The sequence below is a fragment of the Lissotriton vulgaris genome, unplaced genomic scaffold (assembly GCF_964263255.1).
Source record: "Lissotriton vulgaris unplaced genomic scaffold, aLisVul1.2 SCAFFOLD_3117, whole genome shotgun sequence".
Taxonomy (NCBI): Eukaryota; Metazoa; Chordata; class Amphibia; order Caudata; family Salamandridae; genus Lissotriton; species Lissotriton vulgaris.
This window is the reverse complement of record NW_028247442.1, coordinates 204,643-228,957: the sequence shown is the minus strand read 5'-3', so window position 1 is coordinate 228,957 and position 24,315 is coordinate 204,643. Positions and strand designations below refer to the sequence as shown.

Sequence of the window (24,315 nt, the reverse complement as noted above, 5' to 3'; positions counted from 1 at the left end):
TACATATCCTGGCAGTGAAAACCCTTAAAGTTGTTTTTCACTACTTCAAGGCCTACCTCTCCGATAGGATAACATTGGAGTTACCTTACTACATTTTATAAGTGTAATTTCCAAATAGGAACAGGTATTTGGTTTATGTTTAGTGTCTCTGGATTTTAAATTACACCTTTGAAAATGTCACTTTTAGAGAGATGGTATTTTCTTGCCTTATCCATTTATTGCCTGCAGCCTGTCTCTGGGTCACATGACCGGGTGTAGCTCTCAGTTGGGATTTCTGTATTCCTCCTAGACAGCCATACACAATGGGGAGTTTAGGTGTAAGCGAGGTAAAGACTGAGGGGTAAAAGTCATGTGTAGAGACTGTGGGGTAAAGGTTAATACTGTTTTCAAATCATCTGCAAGTCATACATTCCATTGTAATAACAGTGATATTGCGCAATCCTATATTCCTGGGTATTCTATTATATATTTTACAAGACAAGTAGATGGAAAGTACAGAAAATGCGCAAAAAGTAGGGAGGATAATGGTTGCATGTGAATCTGCAAAGAACACACAATAAGTGGAAGATTGCACTGCTGGAGCTAAATGATTTACGAAGGAAAATGGCAAAAAGTATAAATAACATATGAAAGTTTGAAACAACCTTTTGAGGGAGCTGTGCATGGGTTCTGAGAAAATCCTTGTTGTGAGTATGCCAGGTATAAGATTACTCCAAAAAGTACTGGAATCTCTTAGTCTGCATTTATTCCCTAGTCCCTTGATGCACCCTTCTTAATCCCAGGTGAATTCACACAGTTCAGAGTTTCCTCCTTCAGGATTTAGCCCTTTTCTCATTTTCACTCTTCTTCTTCCCTCAGGTAAATGTCACGTCTTTTGGCCACTTCAAAGTTGTCTCCTCAATTGGTGTCCCTTCTTATTAATTTCCTCTTCTTTCTTCACTCTCCCTTTTCTTACCCTTTGCTGTTCTCGACTTCTAATATTTACTTAGCAGACTTAAAACCTAGGCCCTTCCTTTTTAGACTTCTTCTCTGGATCACTATTCCCTCTCTACATCTCAGGGATATAGTAACTATGTCTTTGTAAGCCCAGAAAAACTCAATATATCCTTAGATGGCTAGCACAAACAAAAGTATCTACTTCAGGGCTGTTGTCCCAGTTTCAAGCAACCACAATTGTTGTCTTTTCTTCAGTCACCATACGTTTTATATTCAGGCACTTTTATTTGTGACTAAGATACTGGTTATGCTCTTCTCCTCCTCCTCATGATACTTAGATGACTGGGCCATGATCCTCATAGAATGTTGTGGGGACAGTAAGTGTCCTCGGAAGTGCTGGAGAGTTTTGAAGGGTGGGAGGTAACACGGAGAATGGGTGGGCGGGCGGCAGGCAACACTGACGGTGGTTGGGGGTTCGCTAGGCAACACGGAGGGTGGGTCGTAGGTAACACAGAGGGTGGGTGGGTGGTAGTCAACACTGGGTGGGTGGGCAATAGGCAACACATTGAGCGAGAGGCAACACGGAGGGTGGCTGGGTGAGAGGCAGCACAGAGGGTGGCTGGGTGGGCAAGAGGCAGCACGGAGGGTGGGTGGGTAAGAGGCAGCACGGAGGGTGGGTGGGTGAGAGGCAGCACGTAGGGTGGGTGGGTGTCGGGGCGGGTGTGAGGCAACACTGTTTAAGCGGGAGTCAACACAGAGGGAGGGCGGGCGGGAGGCAACACAGAGGGAGGGTGGGCGGGAGGCAACACAGTTTAGGCAGGAGGCAACAAAGAGGGAGGGTGTGCGGGCGGGAGGCAACATGGAGGGAGGGTGGACATTCGTGTGAAAATAACTAAGTGTCAGTAATGTTCGCAGTGTATGTAGCAGCCTTGAGTTATTGAAATAAGATTAACAAAATAACCAACAGTAACAAGGTTATCAAAAGTTATAACTCAACTCAGATGTCGCATGTATAATGTAGCAACAATGCGCAGTTATTCTATTCACACTTTGCCTTGACCGCTAGCCGCTCTGCCATGAGCATAATTGTCTGCTAGTAGTTTTGGAACAGGGGTTAATTGTGCGGACCTTGGTAGATTAAAAGATCTGAACCAGCAGGAGAATCTGTTATTTTATTTGCCCAATACAAATCTTTTCTCGTCTGTTGGTATAGCGCAGTACTACTTAAAGCCTCAACCTATTATTGTCCAAAGGGATTTTGAATTATCCATGTTCATAAAAAGCACACCAAGTACAAAAGCAAGTAGGAATAAAACGTTCTTTTACGAGTATTCCAACGCATTGTTGCTCTGTGCACTGTGTCTTTTCCCAGCGAATAGAAGAAAGGTAACAAGAGTGCTAGATGCAGAGGTGCAAAAGGCGAATCGTGAATAACAAAAGGCACAAAGGACCAATTAACATGATACATCAACAGGACACTGAGTCACTCTGACTTACGAGTTTTATTTTGACAGAATGCATAGCGTTTTTCAAATGTTTAAGAAATGCACCATTATCAAATTATTTTGGCTTTTATTGTACTGTTATCTAGTTAAACCAAAACACTAAGGTGGAGTATTTGCAATGTTTAAACGCTTTCAAAACAAAACACTCGGAGTCTGAATGCCAGTCAGGAGAGAGAGAGAGAGAGAGAGAGAGAGAGAGAGAGAGAGAGAGAGAGAGAGAGAGAGAGAGAGAGAGAGAGAGACACACAGACAGACACACACAATATCTGAGAGGGTGAAAGGGGCTGGTATTTCAAAAGTTAGAATCGAAAATTGTTCTTGCCAAGTTAACATCAGTAATCACAGTTGTAACAAGACAACAACGCCCTTATTTGCCAACTTAATTGTGTGAACCTCCGGATGATGAAAGGCTGAGTCCGCTCAGGTAGTATGCAGAACTGCAACTTGCAGATTCATAACAGATCTCTTCGTGGGGTGTGCGCCCCGCTGAGATTTCCCACTAGTATCCTATTGTTAAAGGTATTCTGTGTTGAAGCTTCTCGGTGATAACAAGAAAAGCCTGGGAGTGAACTGAAACCAGTATGAATAGAAAGCAGATTTGAATCACGGCTTCCTCTGTTATTCAATGTGAGCGTCAGCAAAGAGATTTATCATCTCCATCACAGGACCAAATCGGAAGTGGTTAGAATAGAAACACACGGACTGACACCCGATAATAAGCCACGCTGTGGAGTCGGTTATTCTTTAAAGCCTGTGAGCGCCAAGAGGCAATGCAGTTTGCAGTATTGCGCTATATACATGTATCATCCTCATGAATTCAACAAAAGTTAAAGAGATCGGCAGACTTACATTTTGGAGTTAGGAGATGGACTCTCGTCTCTTTCTCTGTAGCGCCTCCTTGTCCAGCCTCTGGGGGGTGGGCGGAGGTCTGTGCAGCCCCAGCCCCTCCAGGATGCCTCTCTTCACTGCCTTCAGCGGTATCCACTTCTCCTGCTCCCCCAGGGGCCGCAGCACCACCGCAGTCAGGAGGGCTAGGCAGGCCTTGGAGTAGTGCCTGGTGCCCTGGGCTGAGCGCCGCATGGAGCGCTGCGATACAGGACTCTCCGAGCACGGGGTACACACAGAACACGCTGTAAACAGCTCTGCTATGAGTTATGGCCCTGAATGTGGGACAGGGGATGTGCACGGCGCCGGGCTGTGCGTGCGCGCCCACGAGGTAAAATCGCAGAGGGAAAGCGCATGCACATCCCCTGCCCACCTGTAGGAGGGGGATCAAGAAGACTTGCAGTCGGTCCTGAAGGAGGGACCTTTCAACTGATGTCCCGCCTGTCCGCCATTTGGGTACTTCACTGTGCAGGTCCCGTGCTGGCCCTCCAGGCGCAAACTACAAGCTGGCCGTGATACTGTGCACCTGATTGGGCCCTTGGGCCCAATTTCCGATGACTCCGGAGGTGTTTGGCTGCCCCCTGCGGGGCCTCGGATCGAGTGGACAGCGGTGAAATAACCGGTAGGAGAACGCTCAGGCCTACGACGCTGCAGCCACTATTTTAGCACCTGCAGCTGCAGGAGCCCGAATGACGAGAACCGGTAGGAGAACGCTCAGGCCTACGAGGCTGCAGCCATCATTTTAGCGCCCGCAGCTGCAGGAGCCCGTGACTGAGCGAGCATCACGGTCAAGCCTACACTCTCCACCTGGGAATCAGCAGCGACTCGCAGTGGGAGCTGTGAGGGAAGTGTGGGGGCTGAGAGGCCTTGCGGTCGGACCCTGGGGAGGGAACTCTCTACTGACATCCCATTTGGCCACCATTTTGGTACTCAGAAGAGCCGGTTCCGGCCGGGGCCCCAGCCAGCGGTAACGGAGACCTGGCGGGGACATCCACAGCTGACAGGGCCCCCGGACCTTGTTGCTGATGGTCCCAGAGGTGCTGGGCTGTCCCTTGGGGGGCCCCGGACCTAGCGGGCAGCAGCGGGAGCGGCACTGGCAGGAGAGCGCGACGACACACATACACACAGCCGCCATTTTGGGGTCTCAAGCCTCCGGCACCCCGGAGGGGACAGACACCACAAAAAGCTAGCATCCTCTGACCGGGACCGGACGGCAGCACCCAGCAAGACCTGAGGTGGAGGTACGGGGCTGAGAGACTCTGCAGCAGCCTCCGGAGGGTCTCCTCGCTGACATCCTGCCAATGTGGTAAGTGGGGCGTGGGAGGGGGGTGGGGGCAATGTGAGTGTGTGCCTGTGTGTCGATGTGGGGGAAGCGGCAATGTGAGTGTGTGCCTGTGTGTGCCGATGTGGTGAGTGGGGGGGGCAATGTGCCGATGTGGTGAGTGGGGGGGGGGGCAATGTGTCTGTGTGTGTGTGCCGATGTGGTGAGTGGGGGTGGGGTGGGGCAATGTACGTGCGTGTGTGCGCACGTGTCTGTGTGTGTGTGAACAGCATGCCATCTCTTGTCTAACTGAATGCTAGTTTGCCTGCGGGACAGAAGATGTGCACGGCTCCGGGAGGCTGGGCATGCACATCCATGATGTGCAATCGGCGCTCGGGCACCAGTCGATCTCCCTTGAGGAGCAACTCAGCGACAATAGGTCGAGAGAGCTCGACCTAAAAATGAACAAACAAAATCCAAGTGTTTTGTTAGTAATGCCATTATCTTCTAGTGGTATAAGTCTTCTCCAGACTGTTAAGCCAGATTCGTTTTCTTTCAAATATATTATTTCTAGTGGGTTTGGCCTTTTCATATTAAGAATAAAGCAAAAGTACATATAAATGGATGAAACAGCAAGAGTACAGAATATACATATAAATAATAAATAGGTTAACAAACAGAAGGAAAGCAATATCAATATTATATCCTTTCCAAAAAAAGGTTCAATTTCAAAACAACTGTCTACTATTTTATGCAATAAATCCTTATTTGTCATTAATGTTTATAATAAATATGCTTCTATTGCATACTTGATTTAAACTCATGTTAAGTTGCAACCTAGGGTCTGCTGAGCTCAAATCTTGTGCTAAAATTAATTATGCTATAAGTGTACCAAAACACTAGGGGGTATATTTGCAAGAACCTCGTTAAAATTATCGCCATTTTAGCGGCAGAGAACTGCAGCTAAAACGGCGATAATGGGCTTGCTAATATGCGTTATAGATGTCCTGCACATCTAAACTGGGCTTCTATTGGAATTCTATAACGCATATTAGCAAGCTTATTATGGCCGTTTTAGCGGCAGTTTCCTGCTGAAAAAATGGCGATAATTTTAACGACGTTCTTACTAATATGCCCCAAGATTCTTGGTAGCCCTCCCCCACAACAAACGCATCCAGGAAGCAGCGCCCCAGAACGATAGAGCAGGTTGTTATTCGACCTCAATCCCACAAATATGATTTAACTTCAAAAACACCAATCACCAGATATTCTCCAGTGCTGGCCATAGCTGCAAAACTGAGGTCAAACTATTAAGTGCAATTCGGTCCTGTACATATTTATCAGCTTGTACAAGTCTAAAGCAGTGGGTGTTCTCTCATCAGAGAAACATGCCTTGGAGGCAGAGACACAGGACTTCCCGGGAAACAAGGATATTCTACAGTTTCACTCATAACTAAATTAAGATTTCATTTGAGAATTATCCACCTCTTCTTCTCCTATTCCAGTGGGCAAATATCTTCATAGTGTTCTTCCACAAGCACATACATAAAAATGTAAAGGGAGAACTGAATTCAGAAAAAATATCTGGAAGAAAATGCTCTCTTTGCGGTTTGTCTGCTTCCAGGCAGGTAAGTACGATTTTGGTTATCCTTGGAAATATGTAATTTTAGCAACAGTTTCTTTCGCTAGAACTAGCCATGATGTAAGTCCCTTTTTGGTCTAACATTTACTACTAATCTTTAACAGATAAGAAAACCAATCAAAAGTCAATGAAGTGAAAGGAACACATCAATAAGACCTCGTGCATCCAAACGAGGCTATAGTTATGTGGAAAAAGTGATCGGGTTTGTTTCATGCTTGTGGCAGGTTTTTAGGGCCAAAATGGCAAACCCAATATATGAATACAAATAGCACAAGCCCATACACCAGGTCCTCTCTTTCAACATAAACTCGGTAACTCAGCTGTGTCGATCTATATGGCCTATAGTTGCAGGTGTCACTTACCTAGGCATGGAAAAGTAGAGCCCACAGCTAGACACACTCCATGAGCAACAATAACTGGAGAACTTGCATGCTATGGAATCTGAATCTAAAAGCTGTAGTGCTTGAGTCCATCCATGCCCTGAATGACACCCGACATCTCAACTTCAAACCCTATCTTCTTTGCATTGCCCCATCCCTTGTTAAATAGTACTCTTACTATATTAGTGCAGCTACCTCAGTCTAAATTATGGTACAGAGATCACCAGAGCCACAATGGATGGCAGTAACAGAAAAGAATCTAGCAAATGACCATTAACAAAGGTACAGGAGAGGTAGTAGGCTGGCAAAATACAAAAACAGGCAACATTGCTAGGCAAGTTGGAGAGCCCGGTACCATCTCCATTGACATGTTTGTCCATATTGAATGGAGCTACTTCTCTAGTACACATGATTTCCCATGCATATTTCAATGCACATTGCCATGCACATTCAAATACAGGTTTCCTCCCAGAGGATCATCTCTGACATATGGGAAGTATTTGTCTTATGCGCATGTCGTCAAATCTTGAGACTATCTTTGGAGAAGCACAAACAGGAGTGAGAAACTGCTTTTTACAGGTGTTAAACATCCGATTGATCTTCTGAGACTGCCAATTGTTTGTAATAATAGTTTCATACCTGCTGGGAACCAAGTTAAAATGGTCATACAATAAATTCATATTATGTACAGATCTATGGCTAATATAGGGCACCTCATAGATCACACATAAGGATATGTTTCAACGAGAATATTCTCTTGAAGCTCTTTTCATTGCTTGGCTGAGGGCAGCCAACCAGTTCTATGAGACACTTACAATCACACATGGGAGACTCATCCTCTTCTTTGGCCTGCTTGGCTTGAATAACTGAGTTGTTTGTTATCGACTCATTGTCTTCCGCTTCCCGGGGCATGTCAGAAGAGACAGAGGCTGCAGGAACAACTTCCTCTGAACTGGGTATCAGGGATGATGTACTGCCCATTGTGGGAGTGACCGAAGACGACAGGGCACTGTAGCGAGAGCTACTCATGAAGGAGAACCTCCGTGGGCGCTGGAACTGGCTCTTCAGCACTCTTGGGGTGGGTTTCTTTGCCTGTGAATGGTAGAAATTAACAATTAGAATTTGTTGTTATCCTTCTACGAGTTTGCCTCCCTACAATGTTCTGCTTTAAGACACATGGAGCACTGATTTAACTTATCTCTGTTTTCTTGTTGCATGCTTGTCTTGATGTGATAAGTGCTCCAAATCTCACATGTCACATGTCAATGACCCCTTACTCACTGGATGGAATACTACTTCGGTGTTTGCATCGACCAGAGGGAAACTTATTACTCCTTACACTGTTGGATACCTTGATTCCATAGGAACGGTCATTGTGTTGCATGTTTCACATTCAGGTGTATCAGAGAAACAAATAATGCTACAGTTCTTAAGTCATTGGTTTAGTAGGAGCCCTTGCAGGCCCAATTCCTCCCCTTCAAATTAGAATTTTATTTTGTTGAAGCATATCTTTGAGAGCGTTCTATTTAAAACCCTGGATTAGAGAGAATGCTGAAGTACTTGTTTTCAGTCTCGGACAGTACCACATACTGCTTAATGTATAGGTTAATAGTAATAATAATATAATATTAAGGATATTTATAAAGCGCCTGGTTATGCCTAACGACGCCTCCCAGTGCTGCGAGAGAGGGAGCAGAAGAGTAAAATCAGGTAATATGTCGATCTACTTGATGAAGTTGGGTTAAGATCTAAGCTAACACATAGCGGAATAGCCATGTTTTTCCGTCCTTACAATAGTTCAGATGGTTCCGTCCACAGATACAGAGGCAGGGAATCCCATGCCTGAGCCTCTAGAAAGGCGAAGGAACGGCAACCCCATCTAGCTTTCCTTACCCGGGGGATAAATGCCTGGTTAGTTATCGACGATCTGGGATTACGGCTTGGACATAACATCATTTGTTATGTCTACCTGTCTCTACCAGAGTGATATTTCTTCTGACTGATGATTTTGTTGAACTCCGTACTGGAGGTATTACTCAAAGCTTGCAAATAGTGGTAAGTTCCTGCTTCTTTCATCTGAGAGTCCTAAGGCAATAGTATTTCTTTGGGATTACGTCAGTTTCTGACATATTGTAGTTCCTTTTGGACACAGAAAATGCTTACATGCTACTCTGCCATGAATACTCCTCAAGACTACATAGCGTCTAGCATATGTCCACTTGGCTCTTGCTATTGGGCAGGGAGAAAAAGACACAAGCACTAGTTCTGAGCTGACTTGACTGATGGTTGAAGACAAAAAGCATTCCGTTCAAGGCCCTCTTAATAATCGCAATGTGTTGCTCTCTTGGGTCACATACCAAGTTTCGAAATTTACACATTTCTCTGCTCTGTATTTTGTCGGTTCTGCTGAGGTTCTTTTGTACCCTACTTCAATAATGTGGACAAGGTGAGGCATTGTTTTAGAACAAGCAGCAAAACTCTTGAATTCTCACTCATTGCCTAGTCAAGTATCTATACTACTATTATAAAGAGAGAACTTGCACCTTTTGGCAAGGTAATCTCGGGAACCACAGCGCCAATCTACACACCCGATACATCTTTGAAAATGTCAGGGTGTGTAGATGGACATAGGCTATATAAATTAAAAAAAAAGCAAAATAAAAAAATTAATTTACAAAACAAAGTAGTCCCCTGAAAGTAGCGCCGGCCGGGACCTAGCGCTGGCCGCGACGCGCGTCATGACGAAGGAGGAGCGGCAGCGTCATGGAGGAGCGGCGGGGCTGTGGTGCAGTGGTGCAGTGAGTAGCGGCGGCGACGACATGAAGAGGTGGCGGTGCAGTGGTGGCGACATGAAGAGGAGGAGCGGCGGGTCAGGTAAAACAAGTAAATAGTCGGGGGCGGGAGGGAGTCGGGCGGTACTCGGGAGGCTGGAGGCGGGGGGGGCCGGAGGCTGGAGGCGGGGGGGGGGGCGGGAGGCGGGGGGGGGCGGGAGGGAGTCGGCGGGTGCACCGCTCGACAACATGCTGCCCCAGCCACCTTCTGGCCCCGGGCTAAAAATGCAGCCCCCAGCCCCCTTCTGCCCCAGGCAACGCTGGGGCGGGCTGCTAGTATAACTATATAGCAAGGTTGAAGTTGAAAGGGCAATAGATCTGACCCTGAAAAATAAAGCGCCGGGCCCTGATGGGGTCCCGGCGGATGTCTTCAAATGTGCCCCAAAATTTTGGTCTAAAATCTTATGTAATGTTTTTAACGCCCTAACCAAAGACAATGTCCCGGCCTCGTGGAAAAAATCCATCATTATTCCGGTCTATAAAAAGGGTAACAGGCAAGACCCCTCCTGTTATAGACCTATCTCACTGATTGATTCTTCTGTGAAAATATTGGGTCGGGTAACAGGTTATTTTATCTAAACTGAATGAATGGGTGAATGAGAAAGGTGTCTTATCAAATGTACAGTATGGATTTAGACCTAAAACGAGCACGTTGGACCAAGGACTCAATCTGCACTTATTAGTGGAAAAACATACCAGGGCTAAGGAGGGGTCCATGTACCTGGGGTTCATGGACCTCTCGTCAGCTTTTGACCTTGTAAATCGATCGAAACTGTGGCAAATTTTGATTGATTTAGGTCTGGACAGGGCGTTAGTAAATCTCCTAGCGGATTTGCATTCTGGCCTTCTAGCCTCCGTTAGGGTTACATCGGAAAGTCGTTGTACCAGTCATTTTAACTCCGAAAGGGGGGTTAGGCAGGGGTGCATTCTGGCACCCCTCCTATTTACCATTTATATAAATGCACTGGAACCAGCGTTAAAAGAAGCATCCCTTGACATCCCGCGTATAGGAGAGCTTGGAATCCCAGTTCTTCTATACGCGGACAATGCCGTTTTGCATTCACGGACCGGTGTTGGTTTACAACGCCTCTTGGATGTATTTGAAGACTTTATGGGTTCTCTGGACCTTAAGATAAATGTTAAAAAGTCTCAAATCATGATAATGGGTAGGAATAGCAAAAATAGGAACCTAAAAATGTTTACATGTGGCAAAGAAGAACTTTGTAGAGTAGCCACGTTCCCATACTTGGGGATCACTTTCGATGAGAAAGGGAACTGGGGTCCTCAGTTAAAAAATAGAAACATCTCCCTTGCAAGAACATCTTCCGCCCTGCAGGGTTTTTCGAAAAAATTGGGGGCAAGGCCAATAGCATCTTTAATGAAAATCTACAAAAGCTAAATGCCTTGCGGTGGCTACATATGGTAGTGCAATTTGGGGATACTGTTCTTCGGACAGTATACAGACTACTGAGAACAAATTTTTAAGAGCTGTCCTCTCTGTGCCACAGTCCACTCCATCATATTTAATACATACTGAACTAGGAGTGGGATTTATAGCAGATCTGATAAAAATGGCCCCCCTTCTATCATGGCTGAAGATCTGGTTGAACCAGGAAATCCCTCTCAATCATATCATTCTAAAAGACTGCTTACAGCTGGACAAAGCCAATAAAATCTTGTGGCTAGCATACATTAAAGACAGTTTTGTTAAGCTAGGGAGACCAGAGCTTTTTTTCTCCCCGGAGTCCATAACAACAAAGGACATTGCCTTGATTAAGAGCACAATGGGAGAAATGTTAAGCCTGGAGAGGGAACAAATGGAATTTAAAAAAACCACGGTGAGGGCTAACATCATTATGAGTACTCAAGTAGGCCCCGAATTGTATCTAACTACTGTAAATAAACCATATCACCGGTTCCTTTTGACCCGATTTCGGTTCAATTTGATTCACCTGAACCTTGGTCATTTTCCAACTTGGAGTACCCCTGAAAACGCAATGCTGTGTTCTTGTGACAACTTTTCGACCCAGAATACAATGCACTTCTTGATGTTCTATGGACATTACACGGCTGTAAGGGCGAAATTTTTGATTCCTATTCTAAAGGAGGCAGGGTTCATTCAAGTAAAGCCAGCACTCCTGTTTTTACAGTTATTGCAGACCCCTAGGATCATGTTTCATGTTGCCAACCTACTAGTGGGAGCTGTTAGAATTAAGAATGGTAAGACGACCAATAACCCTTAAAATGCTATTTTAAAATGGAGGAAAGCTATGTACAATGTTTACAATACGGTAATTTTTTAAGGAATGAAACTTAATGAAATTGATATATGTGTCTTCCTTTTTATAAATAATGATACCTGGTATTTCTATTTAACAGATCTGTCTTTTTCAAATGTATTTTAAACGTTCTAGTTCAATACTTTTTAATACCCTTTTTAAACATTTCTGAATGTGTAAATTAATTAATTGTGATTTTATTCTGTATAAATTATGTTTTTTAGATTGTCTGTATTCTGTATAGTGCTATTGTCACTTTTTATGATATTGATTTATCGAAATAAAGTATTTTGACTGACTGACTATATAGCAAGGTTAAGTGCGGAAACGAAAATATTGATACTTCCAGGAGAATTGTGAATCTTTCATAGAGCCCTCATACCACATCTGTATTTTGCATAAATCTTGGATAAAGGCGCGGCAGGTTAAAGGAAGTTACAACTTTTCAGTGCTTAAATGTATTTAATACAACACTTGTGGCTACCACCGTTGTCTCTTCTCCCAGTACTCTTTGGACATCAACCAATGAGCTAATGTGTGCCCTAATGTGTTGGTTGATGTTCTAATTTCACCACCAAAGTGTTGTGTTTCAAATGGGTAATTAATCCTATTAATTGCGCTGTGCCTACAGTAAATGCACTGATTTTACATATGCTCAGCAAAGAAGACAGCTTCTTTTTGCCATGTCATAGACAGTTTCAGGTCTTCTATATCTGGAAATCGTTAATGGGGTGCTTTTACACAATTTACTCAATTCCTATGTACTACTTCTTCAAAAAAGGTACCACGGTTCCTTGAACAGCCATTCACATATTTCATAGGAAAAACACACCAACCAAAGACAGTTAGGACGCTTTAACTCAGAAAAGATTTGGGGCCTAACGCAGCACTAGCAAAAGGAATAATTGATGGACAGAATGTTGAACAAGGCAAACATTCACCCTCATTCACAAGGATCTAGGTTTAATCCATCGCCCACCCCAGTTTGGACCCAGCCATATACAAAGCAGTCTTGAGCCTGTTCATAATGGGAACAGTCCAGCCCGAACTGCCAAGCCAGGTGTTTCCTGTCCCAGTAACAAGCATCCTGGGACCGGTTTCGAGGCATCACCTCTAATCAGCCAGGCTAGCTTGAGTCCAGAGGCGCAGTAAGCACAGGACCCACTTCTTGGCATTTAAGCATGTAGATGATTTTAATATTATCAACACCAAAGCAATTTCAAGTAAATAATCGGCTTAGGACATTTTCAGAATAAGATATTAGTACTCTCCTTGGGCCTCAGCATGTTTACAATGTATAGATATAGAGGGTTCTGTTACTGTGTTTCCTTTAAAGTTCCCTTAGTAAAAAGACAGAAAATCACAGTAAATCCATATCCTTGTCCATACCACTTGACATAAATGTAATGTTGAGATTCCACCACACCAATATCTCTATATTCTATGTAGGTAAGGGTGCCAAGTGATCAGGAGTTGTGTAGAAATGCAGGGTGTTCTGGCGTTTCCTGTCAGCCCTGGATATTCGTTTTTGCTAAATACAAGCGTTTATTTGAAGATGCTTCAGTTCCTGAATAAAACCTGTAGAACACTATTAGTGAGGTAAATAACAGCAAACACATCCGCTTGATTTCCAATATGGTCTGCAAGTTACAAATGTCAACTACATTTAGAATTCCTCAAGTAAAAGTATCCTTTCAAAGATATACTTCAAGCAGATCAAATATTTAGTCAGCAACCCCGATCCCCAGGAGCCATGTGGCATCCCTGGTCTTAATCCACTGGTGTCATGAACTTTGAGTTTGAGTTTGAGTTTGAGTTGGGATTTATAAAGCGCGTAGCTACCCTCGGGCATCCCAGCGCTAACAAGACCTTGTATCCAGAGAGGGAGAGGGACAGTAAGAAAGAAGGAATTAAGAGCCAGGTTTTTAATTGTTTCCGAAAGGTGAGGAGGTTATGTTCTCTCCTCATAGCCAGTGGGAGGGTGTTCCAGAGTTTTGGAGCGTTGTAGGAAAATAGGCGGCCGCCGGATCTGGACTTTCTTATTCTTGGGATGCTGGCAATGGCGAGAGAGTCCGATCTTAGATTTCTGATGGACTGATGGGGTTTCATCAGAGGTCTGAGAATTGGGGGGCCTTTGTCGTGCATTATCTTGTGGGAGATGCACAGGGTCTTGAATGTAATTCGCTCCTTCACTGGGAGCCAGTGAAGGCTAATGAGAGCTGGTTTCGCCGAGCATCTTGCTTTGGTTCCCGTTAGGATTCTGGCTGCCGCGTTCTGAGCCACATGTAGTCTTTGAACGACTGATGCTGGGGCTCCCAGATACAAGACGTTGCCATAGTCCAATCTGGAGTTCACCAGCCCCTGCATCAGTAGCTTCCTAGACTGGAAGGAGATCAGGTGGAGAATCCTTCGGGACATACGGATGAGGCCAAAACAGGTGCCTGAGGTTTTTCTGGCCTGGGTTTTAAAATTAAGGTTCTGGTCCAACCATATGCCGAGACTTTTGACCTCGGTTTTGGGAGTTGGGGGAGTTCCCATGCAAGGTGGCCAGGAGAGGTTTGTAGGAAGCTTGTTCGGGTTACCCAGGAGAAGAATCTGCGATTTATCTCCATTAAGTTTTAGTCGAGATTCACACATCCATTGGAAGACCCTTTCTAGGCACATGGCCAGGTTGTCTAAGCTAGTACTCGATTGGTTGATGGAGACCACCAGCTGTGTGTCGTCGGTGTACATTACTGTTTTGATGCCGAAGGGAGTGACAATGTCCTCAAGAGGGGACATATAGACGTTAAAAAGTGTGGGGCTCAGGGAGGAGCCCTGAGGGACCCCACACTGCAATGGCAGGGCCTTGGACGTGGTGGTGCCATCTGACACTTGGAAGGATCTTTCCTCCAGGAAGGATTTAATCCAGGCCAGGGCAGAGTCGGCGATTCCAATCAGACTAAGCCGGTATCAGATGGAATGTTTCCCCGTCTACAGGCTACTGCCTTTTCATAAATCTGGCAGGTTGAGGAATAATGAATTTCATTACAAAGGGTAGATTCTCCTAACTGTAACATTAACATCATATTGGTCAAGTTATTCTGCATAATTTGGGATCATTAGGAAAAACATTTATGGTATTTTCTGATCTCAATATTTTCTGTGAACACAATCACCTTTTCGCGTCAGGATTCTGATCTTATCAATATAGTACTAGTGCAGTGCCAATATTGGCTACACCTTTACACTACACAATTTCATAACATGAACGTTCACTTAGCACATGTTTCTCCTGTGGTTCAACAATATTAAAATAAGTGTTGCACTGGATATTTATTTCTAGAGTGCATTTACTGTAGGATTAGTGAATTTACTCAAATTAAGTGTTTCTACTGCATCAAATGAGAAATAAAAAATCCTTACTTAGTAGATATATACTCACTATAAAGATGAGTTTGACTTTTATAATGTGTGCCTAAAACAATACATGACATTTACTGTTTAGATGATTGAATAGGAAAATTGTTTATGTTTATAATTTTTTTATTTTATGGGGCCATTTGGAATGGTTTTATTGCCCTTGATATAGCCCTAATAATTAATCTTGTATTTCATGGTGCTTTGATGATGTTACTTCTAATTTTGGACCCTTTTGTTCTCGATATGGTGCTTGTTTTTGTAACTCTGTAATTATGGGCCCATGATGGTCATACTGTACTGTTTTGTTGTACATCAGATGGAGCTTTTTTTTATCTATGTTTGTTTAACTTTTATGGTTTTCTTTGTAAAAACCAAATAAAGTATAATGATGAATAGAAACCATATTTGTTAGATTTGGGGGTTTCTAGTTGGCACAGGTAGGTACTTGTGACAAATAGGGACCCTTGCCTCTGGTCAGGGTAAGGGGGTACTCTCCTAAAACAACCCATGCTCACCCCCTTGGTAGCTTGGCACGAGCAGACAGGCTTATCTCAGAGGCAGTGTGTAAAGCATTTGTGACTACATACAGTAATCAAGCGACAACACTACAAAGGGACACCACACAGGTTTTATATAAAAAACATTTACAATGCAACGGTCTTGCCTTTGCAAAAGTTAGAGCTATTGGCATTGTAAATGACAACATTTTTATTTATGTGTTGATTGTGAAAACAGATAAATAAACGGCATTGTCATTAACAATGCCAAAAGCTTAATCTCTTGCAAATGCCACCCACAAACCCACAGAGTGTCTTTTTGTGTATTCTCAAATGCAAATCACAAACAAGCCTATCTTATTTATCTGACAGTCCCAGTTTAAAAGCATTTCTTTTGTTCGTGAGGTTGTACACGTTTTGGTGTCCTTTACATTTGGTGGGATTAACTAAAGGACTGCACAGAAAGACGTTTTTTTCAAAGTAGAATGTTTAACGGAGTTAATGTGGAATCACATATTGATGAAAGCTACTTTAGGGACATATTTAGGTCAGGGATCATTTAATAGGGTTATTTGGTGGTCAGAATGAGTGGTAACTTATATCCCTGCTTCATTTTCATTGCATGCAACGGATTTCCGGAAGAGACAAACGGGGAAAAACTCAAGGGCATTGACTCTAGACCTAGTACTCTTCAGTGATATATCTTGATGGCAACACTGTAACTTCAAATTGGTTTTAGGAATACCCATAATTTCCATGGCACCCGTTCGTGGTGTTTAACATGTGCCTAAACTATTTTTAATTAGACCCCAGTATTAAATGCATCTTGACGTCGGGTATTAAAGCATTCTGGACAGGTATTACAGTATGTGCATGTTTTAGGGTGTTAACAAAGTACCCTGGAGTCACCATGTGGTGGGGAAAGGTAAAAGTGGCCACGCCGATAAACATACAGCATACCATTGCACAAGTGACATCATTACTCGGTTTTATTTCAGGTGCCCAAAACAATTCCATTGAACGTCGCGACGTCGGCTTTCGCAATATTTCATTATTTTTACTTTACTGGTGAATTGACAGTAACACAAAAGTGTCATTGTGCAGAGTGCCACTAAAGAGGATGTGGAAAAAGGCTGCATGTAGGGTGGTGTGGATGGCTCGCAACTTTTACTTGGTTGGCTTATTTACATTTTCACTAGAGTGGCAACATGTGTTGGGAGTGTCAGTAATTTTAACTGAATTCCACGCTTTACCCCATGAGGGGAAAAACTTTGAAGTTCTGAGACTGCCACGGGGCGGGTCAAATGGCGAAGAGGATCGATGTGTGTCGGTGAAAGGGAGGAGGGGAAAAATGGGAAGTGGATAACAACGATACTTGTAACTATTATTTCGCTAATTAAACAAAGCTGGGCAGTCAGCACACTCCCACCTTCTTAAATAAATATTAGCAATTGAGACACGGAAATCAAGAACAACTTGACCCAACCAACAGCTAGACTCTGTCAGATGGAATTGAAGGACAATGGGATGGGGGATCGGGGACTGTAGAGAGGAAGGGTGGGGGTCGGAGAGATGAGGAGGAGGAAAAACGGGAAGGGCGGGCTCGGCGGCAGCTGCGCTGCTAGAGGAGGGAGAGGGAAGGCTCTGGGGAGGCTCTGGTGCTGAAAGTAAAACGGAACCGTGTGTGAGTGCACTGGCAGGCTCTGCGCTCGATTGAGGATCCTGGTGAGCGGACGGTGGGCGCCACCACCAGCACCACTGCTTCATGGAGCTATGTGCCAATGTATGAAAGCGAGGGACAGGAGTTGCTGCGCAGCAGCCGTGCGCACTCACACCGCACACTGGCACTGAGTGACGGAAATCTGAGTTCCTCTGCTGAGCGAGAGAGTGGAGGAAAGAGGAGGAGGAGGAGTGGAGGTCAAACGCATAAGATCCACAACTGCAACAAAGTAGCTCAAAACTGGCAGCCAACTCCCTCCCACCAGGCGGCCCCTGGCAAGGTCTACACCCGTCTGCAAATCACTAATACCTCTGCCTTCAGATTTATGGCCATAATATGACGACAAGTGAGCTCCAAGTTTACTTTTATAGTAAAAAACAGCGCAGAGGCAGTACAAACAAGCGCTCGCATTTGTCTGTAAGCCCCGTCCTTTTCAGACTGGGGGGCATGTTTTTGACGGTTGTTTACAGCCTAGAAGGAAAGACAAAAGACACACCCCCCAATCTGAAATGGACGGAGCGTAGATCGAAAGAAGCGCGTCACTAGGACCTCTTCTCCAATGGCTGGTTACCGTTTAGGAGGCCAGCCAATGGAGAAGAGGGGCGGGGCTTAACCCTCGCTAGTGAAAGTACCCTAAAGTCATTAAATCTCGCAAGTTCGAGTGCGCATGTGCGCACCCGACGCCACACGAGACCTAAAAAATGAGTATTCTTTATATAGACTTAACAAGACCACAAATGAAAAAAATCCACAATACTGTGCTTAGAATGGTAGTTTTAGCTTAGTTCAGTTCAGTTCTTAAAATGCGACACCTGAAGTCAACGTACCATACGATGCGTGACGCTCCCACAACACAAGTGTTGCAGCGATGGAAATGCGGCAAAGTTCCGGTGCAAAGAAATAAAGACGTGAAGATCTTCCACATGCGGCACGCTTCTCCGATGTTGTGAGAAGTCTCGGCTCGATGTGTCAGCTGCAGCGGCAACACCCTTGTTCAGAGATGCGACAACAGCAGCTTTGGCGGCGACACTCTTCTCCCTCGATGTGAGATTCTTCTGTTCGATGCGACAACTGCAGCGGTGACACTCTTGTTCAGAGATGCGATGACAGCAGCTCCGACGGCGGCACGCTTCTCCGTGGATGCGAAGTGATTTTCTTGATGCGGTGTAATGCGTCAGCTATAGCGGCGACATCCTTGTTCAGAAATGCTCCGGCAGTGGCTGCGACGGCGACTCGCTTCTTCTTCGGTGCGAGACGCTTCTCTCGATGCGGTGCAATGAGTCAGCTACAGCGGCGACACCTTTGTTCAGAGATGCAACGGCAGCGGTAGCGGCTGCGAAGGCGACACGCTTCTTCCTCTTGAGTCGCGCTTTCCAGCTCCTTGCAACACGCAGTTCCTCAGAAGGCCCAAAACAGTCTCAGGCACTTCCAAAAAACTCTTGGGGAGCTGGGGGTTGAAGTCTGTCGTCCCTGAGACTTCAGCAGGAGGCACACTCTTCTCTCAAGCCCTTGGAGATCCTTACAGGTTGAAATAAAGTACACAAAAGTTCCTTTCTCCTTCCTTTGGCAGTCAGGCAACCACTGCAGGCCAATCCCCCAAGCAGCACTTCATCTTAGAGATAGACTCTCCTCAGTTTCTTCAGCTTCCTCTCCTCAGTAAAGGTTTCTTCTCGTTTGTCCAAAAGTGATCTAAATTCTTGGGACCAGGGTCCCAATATTTATTCCCCCAAATCCTTTGTCTTCTGAGGGCAGAGGGGCCTTTTCGCAGTCCAAACCAGTTCTGGAGCACTCTGTTGACATGACTCCTTCTTTCCTTTCACAGCGCAGGGCAGAAACATCAGACGGCCCACAGGAGGTGGAGCCAGCATTGTGGAGGGAAAGCAGAGCCCTGGAGCACCTTGTTGACATGATTCCTTCTCTTCTTTACAGTGCAGGGCAGAGACATCTGTCGCACCACAGGAGGTGGAGCCAGCATTGCGGAGGAAAGGCACAGCCCTACTCAGGTCCCAGGTGCAACTACTCCCTCCCATCTAGATGCAGATCTCTCTATTCACCACTGGGCTGACTCATTCTGTCTCCTGGAATCCCCCAGCCCTGTCACTCAAAACTCCAGACAAGGAATACACAACCTAGCAGAGGCAGGCTTGGATAGTTAGACAAGAAAATACCTACTTTCTAAAAGTGGTATTTTCAAACACAAATGGTAAAATCAACTTCACTAAAAGATGCATTTTATCATTCTGAGTCAAGGCATACTGAACTCGAATTTATACTGTATTCCCTGAGTCAGTTAGGATTATAGGATGTAATAATCTAACTGCCCATTCTGGCCTATAGAGAACAGGTAGCCATGCAATAGTGAAAAACGAAAATGGCTGTTATTCACTATGAGGACATGGCACACACACCAGGGCATGTCCTCCCTTATACGTACAATGCACCCTGCCCTTGGGCCTACCATGGGGTGTCTGATATGAAGAAAAGGGAAGGTTTAGGGACTCGCAAGTGGGTGCACGTGCCCAGTCAACAACGCAGTACCAGACTGCACACAGGCTCCGCATTGGCAGACCTTAGACACATTTTTACAGGCTGCTTCTGTGGGTGGCACAATCAGTGCTGCAAGCCCACCAGCAGCATTTGGTTTACAAGCCCTGGGCACCCCTGGTGCACTGTACTAGGGTCTGACAGGTAAACCAAACCAGCCAATCATGGAATCACAAATTCATACTTCAATTTACAATAGGGAGTACTCGCACTGTGGCACTGGACAGCAGTGGCACAGTGCCCAAAGCATCTAACGCCAGCAAAAACACATGAGGCAACAGCAAAAATGGAAGGGAGACTCACGCCAATGGAGCCAGGTCTAACAATCTTCATATATGTAGAATGGGATTACTCTAGAAATGACAAAGGTTTATGTAATATGTGTACTATGATTCAAATATTGCCTTAAAATGTAGTTCCTAGGCACACTTACACGTATACCTTTACGTTTTTACTGTATGACACATGTCATATGAATTTAATGAACTGACATTTTACATTTACTTGAGTTTAAAAGTGCACATGTATATTAAATGTTCAATCTTACTTTAACATGTTAAGTTGAAATTTTAAGCCCACAATTTGCCATACTGCATAAAATATTGTTTTCCATTTTCTGCTAACATGACTTTTCTTGCAGGCATTCAGAGCAGGCATTCAGACACATTATTAATTTGAGAATAGATTCATTACTATATAAGTGATAGAGAGAGAAAGCCCGAGAAGAAAACCTTGACGAAAGAACATGCAAAACAAGAGTGTTAACTGAAAGGCTTATTCAGCAATGTTACCACCTAACCTGATTATAAGATGACAAAGTTGTTCCCTTGTTGAGTGTGGGATAATTTGTGAATGTTGCAGCCTGCAACGTGAGAAGGGAGAAAGATAATGGACTCCTGATGATGCGAACAGAGGGGTGTTACCTGAACAAGTTTTTTTTTATATATACTGTATTTTTTGAGTTTTCAACACAGAACAAGAAAAGGGTTGGCAGTGTGGTACATAGCATTAACACATGTATCATACAAATCAGTTAGTGCATGTTAATACAGCAATATCACATGGCCGGAGAAGAACATTAGGTCAGGTACGATGCATGATAAATAGGGACAACAGCCAGCACTCATAGTACATTACAGGGGTATCATAGTTCAGCTTATTACGAAGGTGTACAGTAGTGAGTGGCTAGGCCTCAATGCAGAGAGAAATTAGACAATAGCAATTCGCGCGAAATAATAGTCTATACACTCACATGGGAAAACAGTGTCTAGAAGTATTGCCCATCGACAGAGAGTCGTATGTGGCAAATCAAGCAGAGTCCACATATACATCTTCGCCATTCCGTACCTCTCTACCAATCGGCACATTATCATCAGTTCCCTGGGCTAGCAAATATGCGATAAGGGGACCCCAGACTTCGTTAGGTCTACTGGAGTTCGAGAGTGTCTCAGCAAAAATAGCGGATTGTTCCTGATAATGGGTCATATCTGCAAGCCAGTCCTTGAACTTTGGGGCCCTGCCACGACCCCATCTACACGCCACGCGACATATTGCAAGAAGCAGAGCAATATCAAGGAGTTTCCTACAGGTCTTAGGGATGTATGGTGTATACCCCAGTAGCATCAGCAATGGGTCAGAATTTATCGATTCTGCGGTCATGGACTCGAGGGCAGCATGCACCCGTTGCCAGTAGGCATGGACCGGGGGACATTTAAAGGACACATGAAAGAATCCAGCATGTTCAGCGCGACAGTGTTCGCATCTATCATCTCTGGACAAGCGGAACCTGAATTTTCTTACCGGTGTGTAGTAAAGCCATTGTAACTTATAATGGATTATCTTGAGCCTACAGCTGGCGGATATCCTAGCCGTGAGGTCACAGCAGTAAATCCACTGCTCGTCAGTGATCTCTGTTGCCAGGTCAGTAGCCCAGTGTGAACGGGCCGGGTTCTCCAGTCCCAGGCTGGTCGCCCTGATGTGGCGATACATGCCCGACACCAAGTGCGAGCCGTCTTGTGAGCATAGCATGAAGTGCCAGGGAGAAAAGTTCTCAGGCTCATTGGGAAAGTCAGGCAGGATCTCCCTCATCCCTTGACGCAGTCGCATATAATAGAAGGAATCAAGTGGGGTAGGGTTACGAGATTTAATAAATAGATCTGCAGAGTTAAACTGGCCAGTGGTGAAGAGGTTACCCCAACAGGTGACTCGTAGGCGCCGACAGAGCAACTGGAAACCCTGCTCCTGTAAGAGCTCAAGTTGGGGGTGGTACATCAGAGGCATCTGAGGAGAATATGGAAAGGTGCAACTCAGTAACCTCGCCATGCGGCGCCAGGCGTCCAAAGTGCACGTGACAGTGGTGAACGGCGTTTCTATGGACATCACTGGGCAATGTATGAGCCCATTCAGTGGAAGGGGATTCGCGATCCAGTCTTCGACCGCCAGTTGAGGCATGTAGGGTGTGGGGAAAATCCAATGATAAGCATAGTGCGCCTGTGCACATATATAGTAAGCCTCAAAATCAGGAATGTCGAAGCCCCCTTTATCATATGGCTGAGTCAGCAGCGACCAACGCAGTCGCGGTTGTTTGCCCCCCCCAGAATAGTCGACATAGTTCCGCTCTCAATGTCTTAAAAAAAACGCACCCAGGTAGTAAGGAATATTAAGAAAAAGGTACAAAAAACGGGGTAGCACCACCATTTTAATAAGGGATGCTCTCCCAGCCATGGACAGGGGGAGGGAAATCCAGCGATCCACGATGTGATAAGTTTCGTGATCGCGACACCGTAATTCAGGTGCAATCTTTCGTCTTTATCACAAGCGATTTGGATACCAAGATAGCGGAGGTCCGATCGACACCACTCTAAGGGAAAGTCGAGTGGGAAGTCAGCAACTGCATCCGTAAGAGGGTAGAATTGCGACTTAGCCCAATTGATACGTACTCCGGAAAGTCTGCCAAAGACAACAAATGCAACGGGTCTTTGACAAAAAGCGTCATGTCATCTGCATATAATGACACATCAATCTGTCACTGAAAACCACGAAAGGCGCCCTCTCGGTGCAACTGACGCAGTCTGCAAGCCAGTGGCTCGACCGCTATCGCAAAAAGGAGAGGGGACAGCGGGCATCCTTGTCTGGTACTTCTCGTGATCGCGATTGAGGGAGAGAGGTGTCCATTGATTAGTACCTTCGCTGACGGTTGCGTATACAGTTACTGGACCCAGGAGATGAACAATTTAGGGAATCCCATACGGGTCAGGACAGCGAATAAATATGGCCATTCAACCGAATCGAAGGCCTTAGTGGCATCCAAAAAAAACGCTGCAACAGGGAGACAGGGAGAAACCGCATGGATCAGGGAGAAAAGCGTGCGGAGATTGTGGGAGGTGGAGCGATTAGGGACAAATCCAGATTGGTCGGGTAATACAATTTGGTTCATCAGGAGGGACAGCCGGGTGGCCAGCACCTTTGCCAGTATCTTTACATCGCAATTCAACAACGAGAGTGGACGGTAAGAGTCACAAGTATTGGGACTCTTGCTAGGTTTCAGAAGTGACGTAATCACGACCTCCCGCATGGAGCGGGGGAGCACCCCATCACCCAAAGACTCCTCAAAGACCTCTCGGAGGACAGGGCCATTATGTCTATATATGCTTTATAGAACTCGACAGGTATTCCATCGAGGCCAATTTTTGAGTGACATAATGGCATCTCTGATTTCGTCTAATTCAAAAGGGGCGTCGAGAAAGGTCCTTTCCACGTCACTGATCCAACAAAGAGCTACGTCACCAAGGAAGTCATCGTACGATATGTCCGAGGTCGTGGCAGTGGTGTAAAGTGCATGATAATGAGACGTGAAAACGGTCAATATGTCATCTGTGTCCCTAACTGTTTGACCCTGTTCATCCAGGACTTCGAGAATTGTATTATGAGTATGAGGAGGACGTGTCAATACCGCTAGGGCCCTGCCAGGTCTATCTCCCTCACAGTATTTTCTCGCATGCCAATATTTCCCCTTGAACTTAGTTTCCCTGGCCACCTCTTCCTCGTATCTTGTCAACTTATCCCTAAACTCTGCATGTGCATCAGCATGATCTCCTGCTGCCATACAAACCTCTAGGTCTTTTAGGTCTTGGTCAAGGGTGCGTATTGTGCGTTGTATATCAGGCAGCACTCCAAAGCTTTTCGATATGCAGTAGCCTCTGATCGTAACTTTGAATGCCTCCCAAAAGTTTTCAACCGAGTCTACAGACCCCTTGTTACGAGGGAAGAAAGCTGCTATCTCTTCGCCGAGTTCAGTGCAGAACACCGTGTCCAACAGGGCCGTAGGCTGTAGCCGCCAATGTGGTCGGGGGCTGTCTCAGCCAGGCACCCGTAGGAGCATTAAGACCGGGCTGTGGTCAGAATATGTCCTAGGTAAGTGAGTCACCCCAGCA

The 24,315-nt window shown here is 45.3% G+C and overlaps 1 protein-coding gene across 1 annotated transcript in view; it reads right to left on the bottom strand.

Annotated features, from left to right (window-relative positions):
* Positions 1-7,323: 7,323 nt before the first annotated feature.
* LOC147665173 (coiled-coil domain-containing protein 60-like) overlaps positions 7,324-24,315 on the bottom strand; it is a 199,563-nt gene continuing 182,571 nt past the window's right edge. The window contains exon 7 of the mRNA XM_086949701.1: positions 7,324-7,701. Coding sequence (XP_086805827.1) covers positions 7,324-7,701 — 378 coding nt within the window. The remainder of the gene's footprint in view (positions 7,702-24,315) is intronic.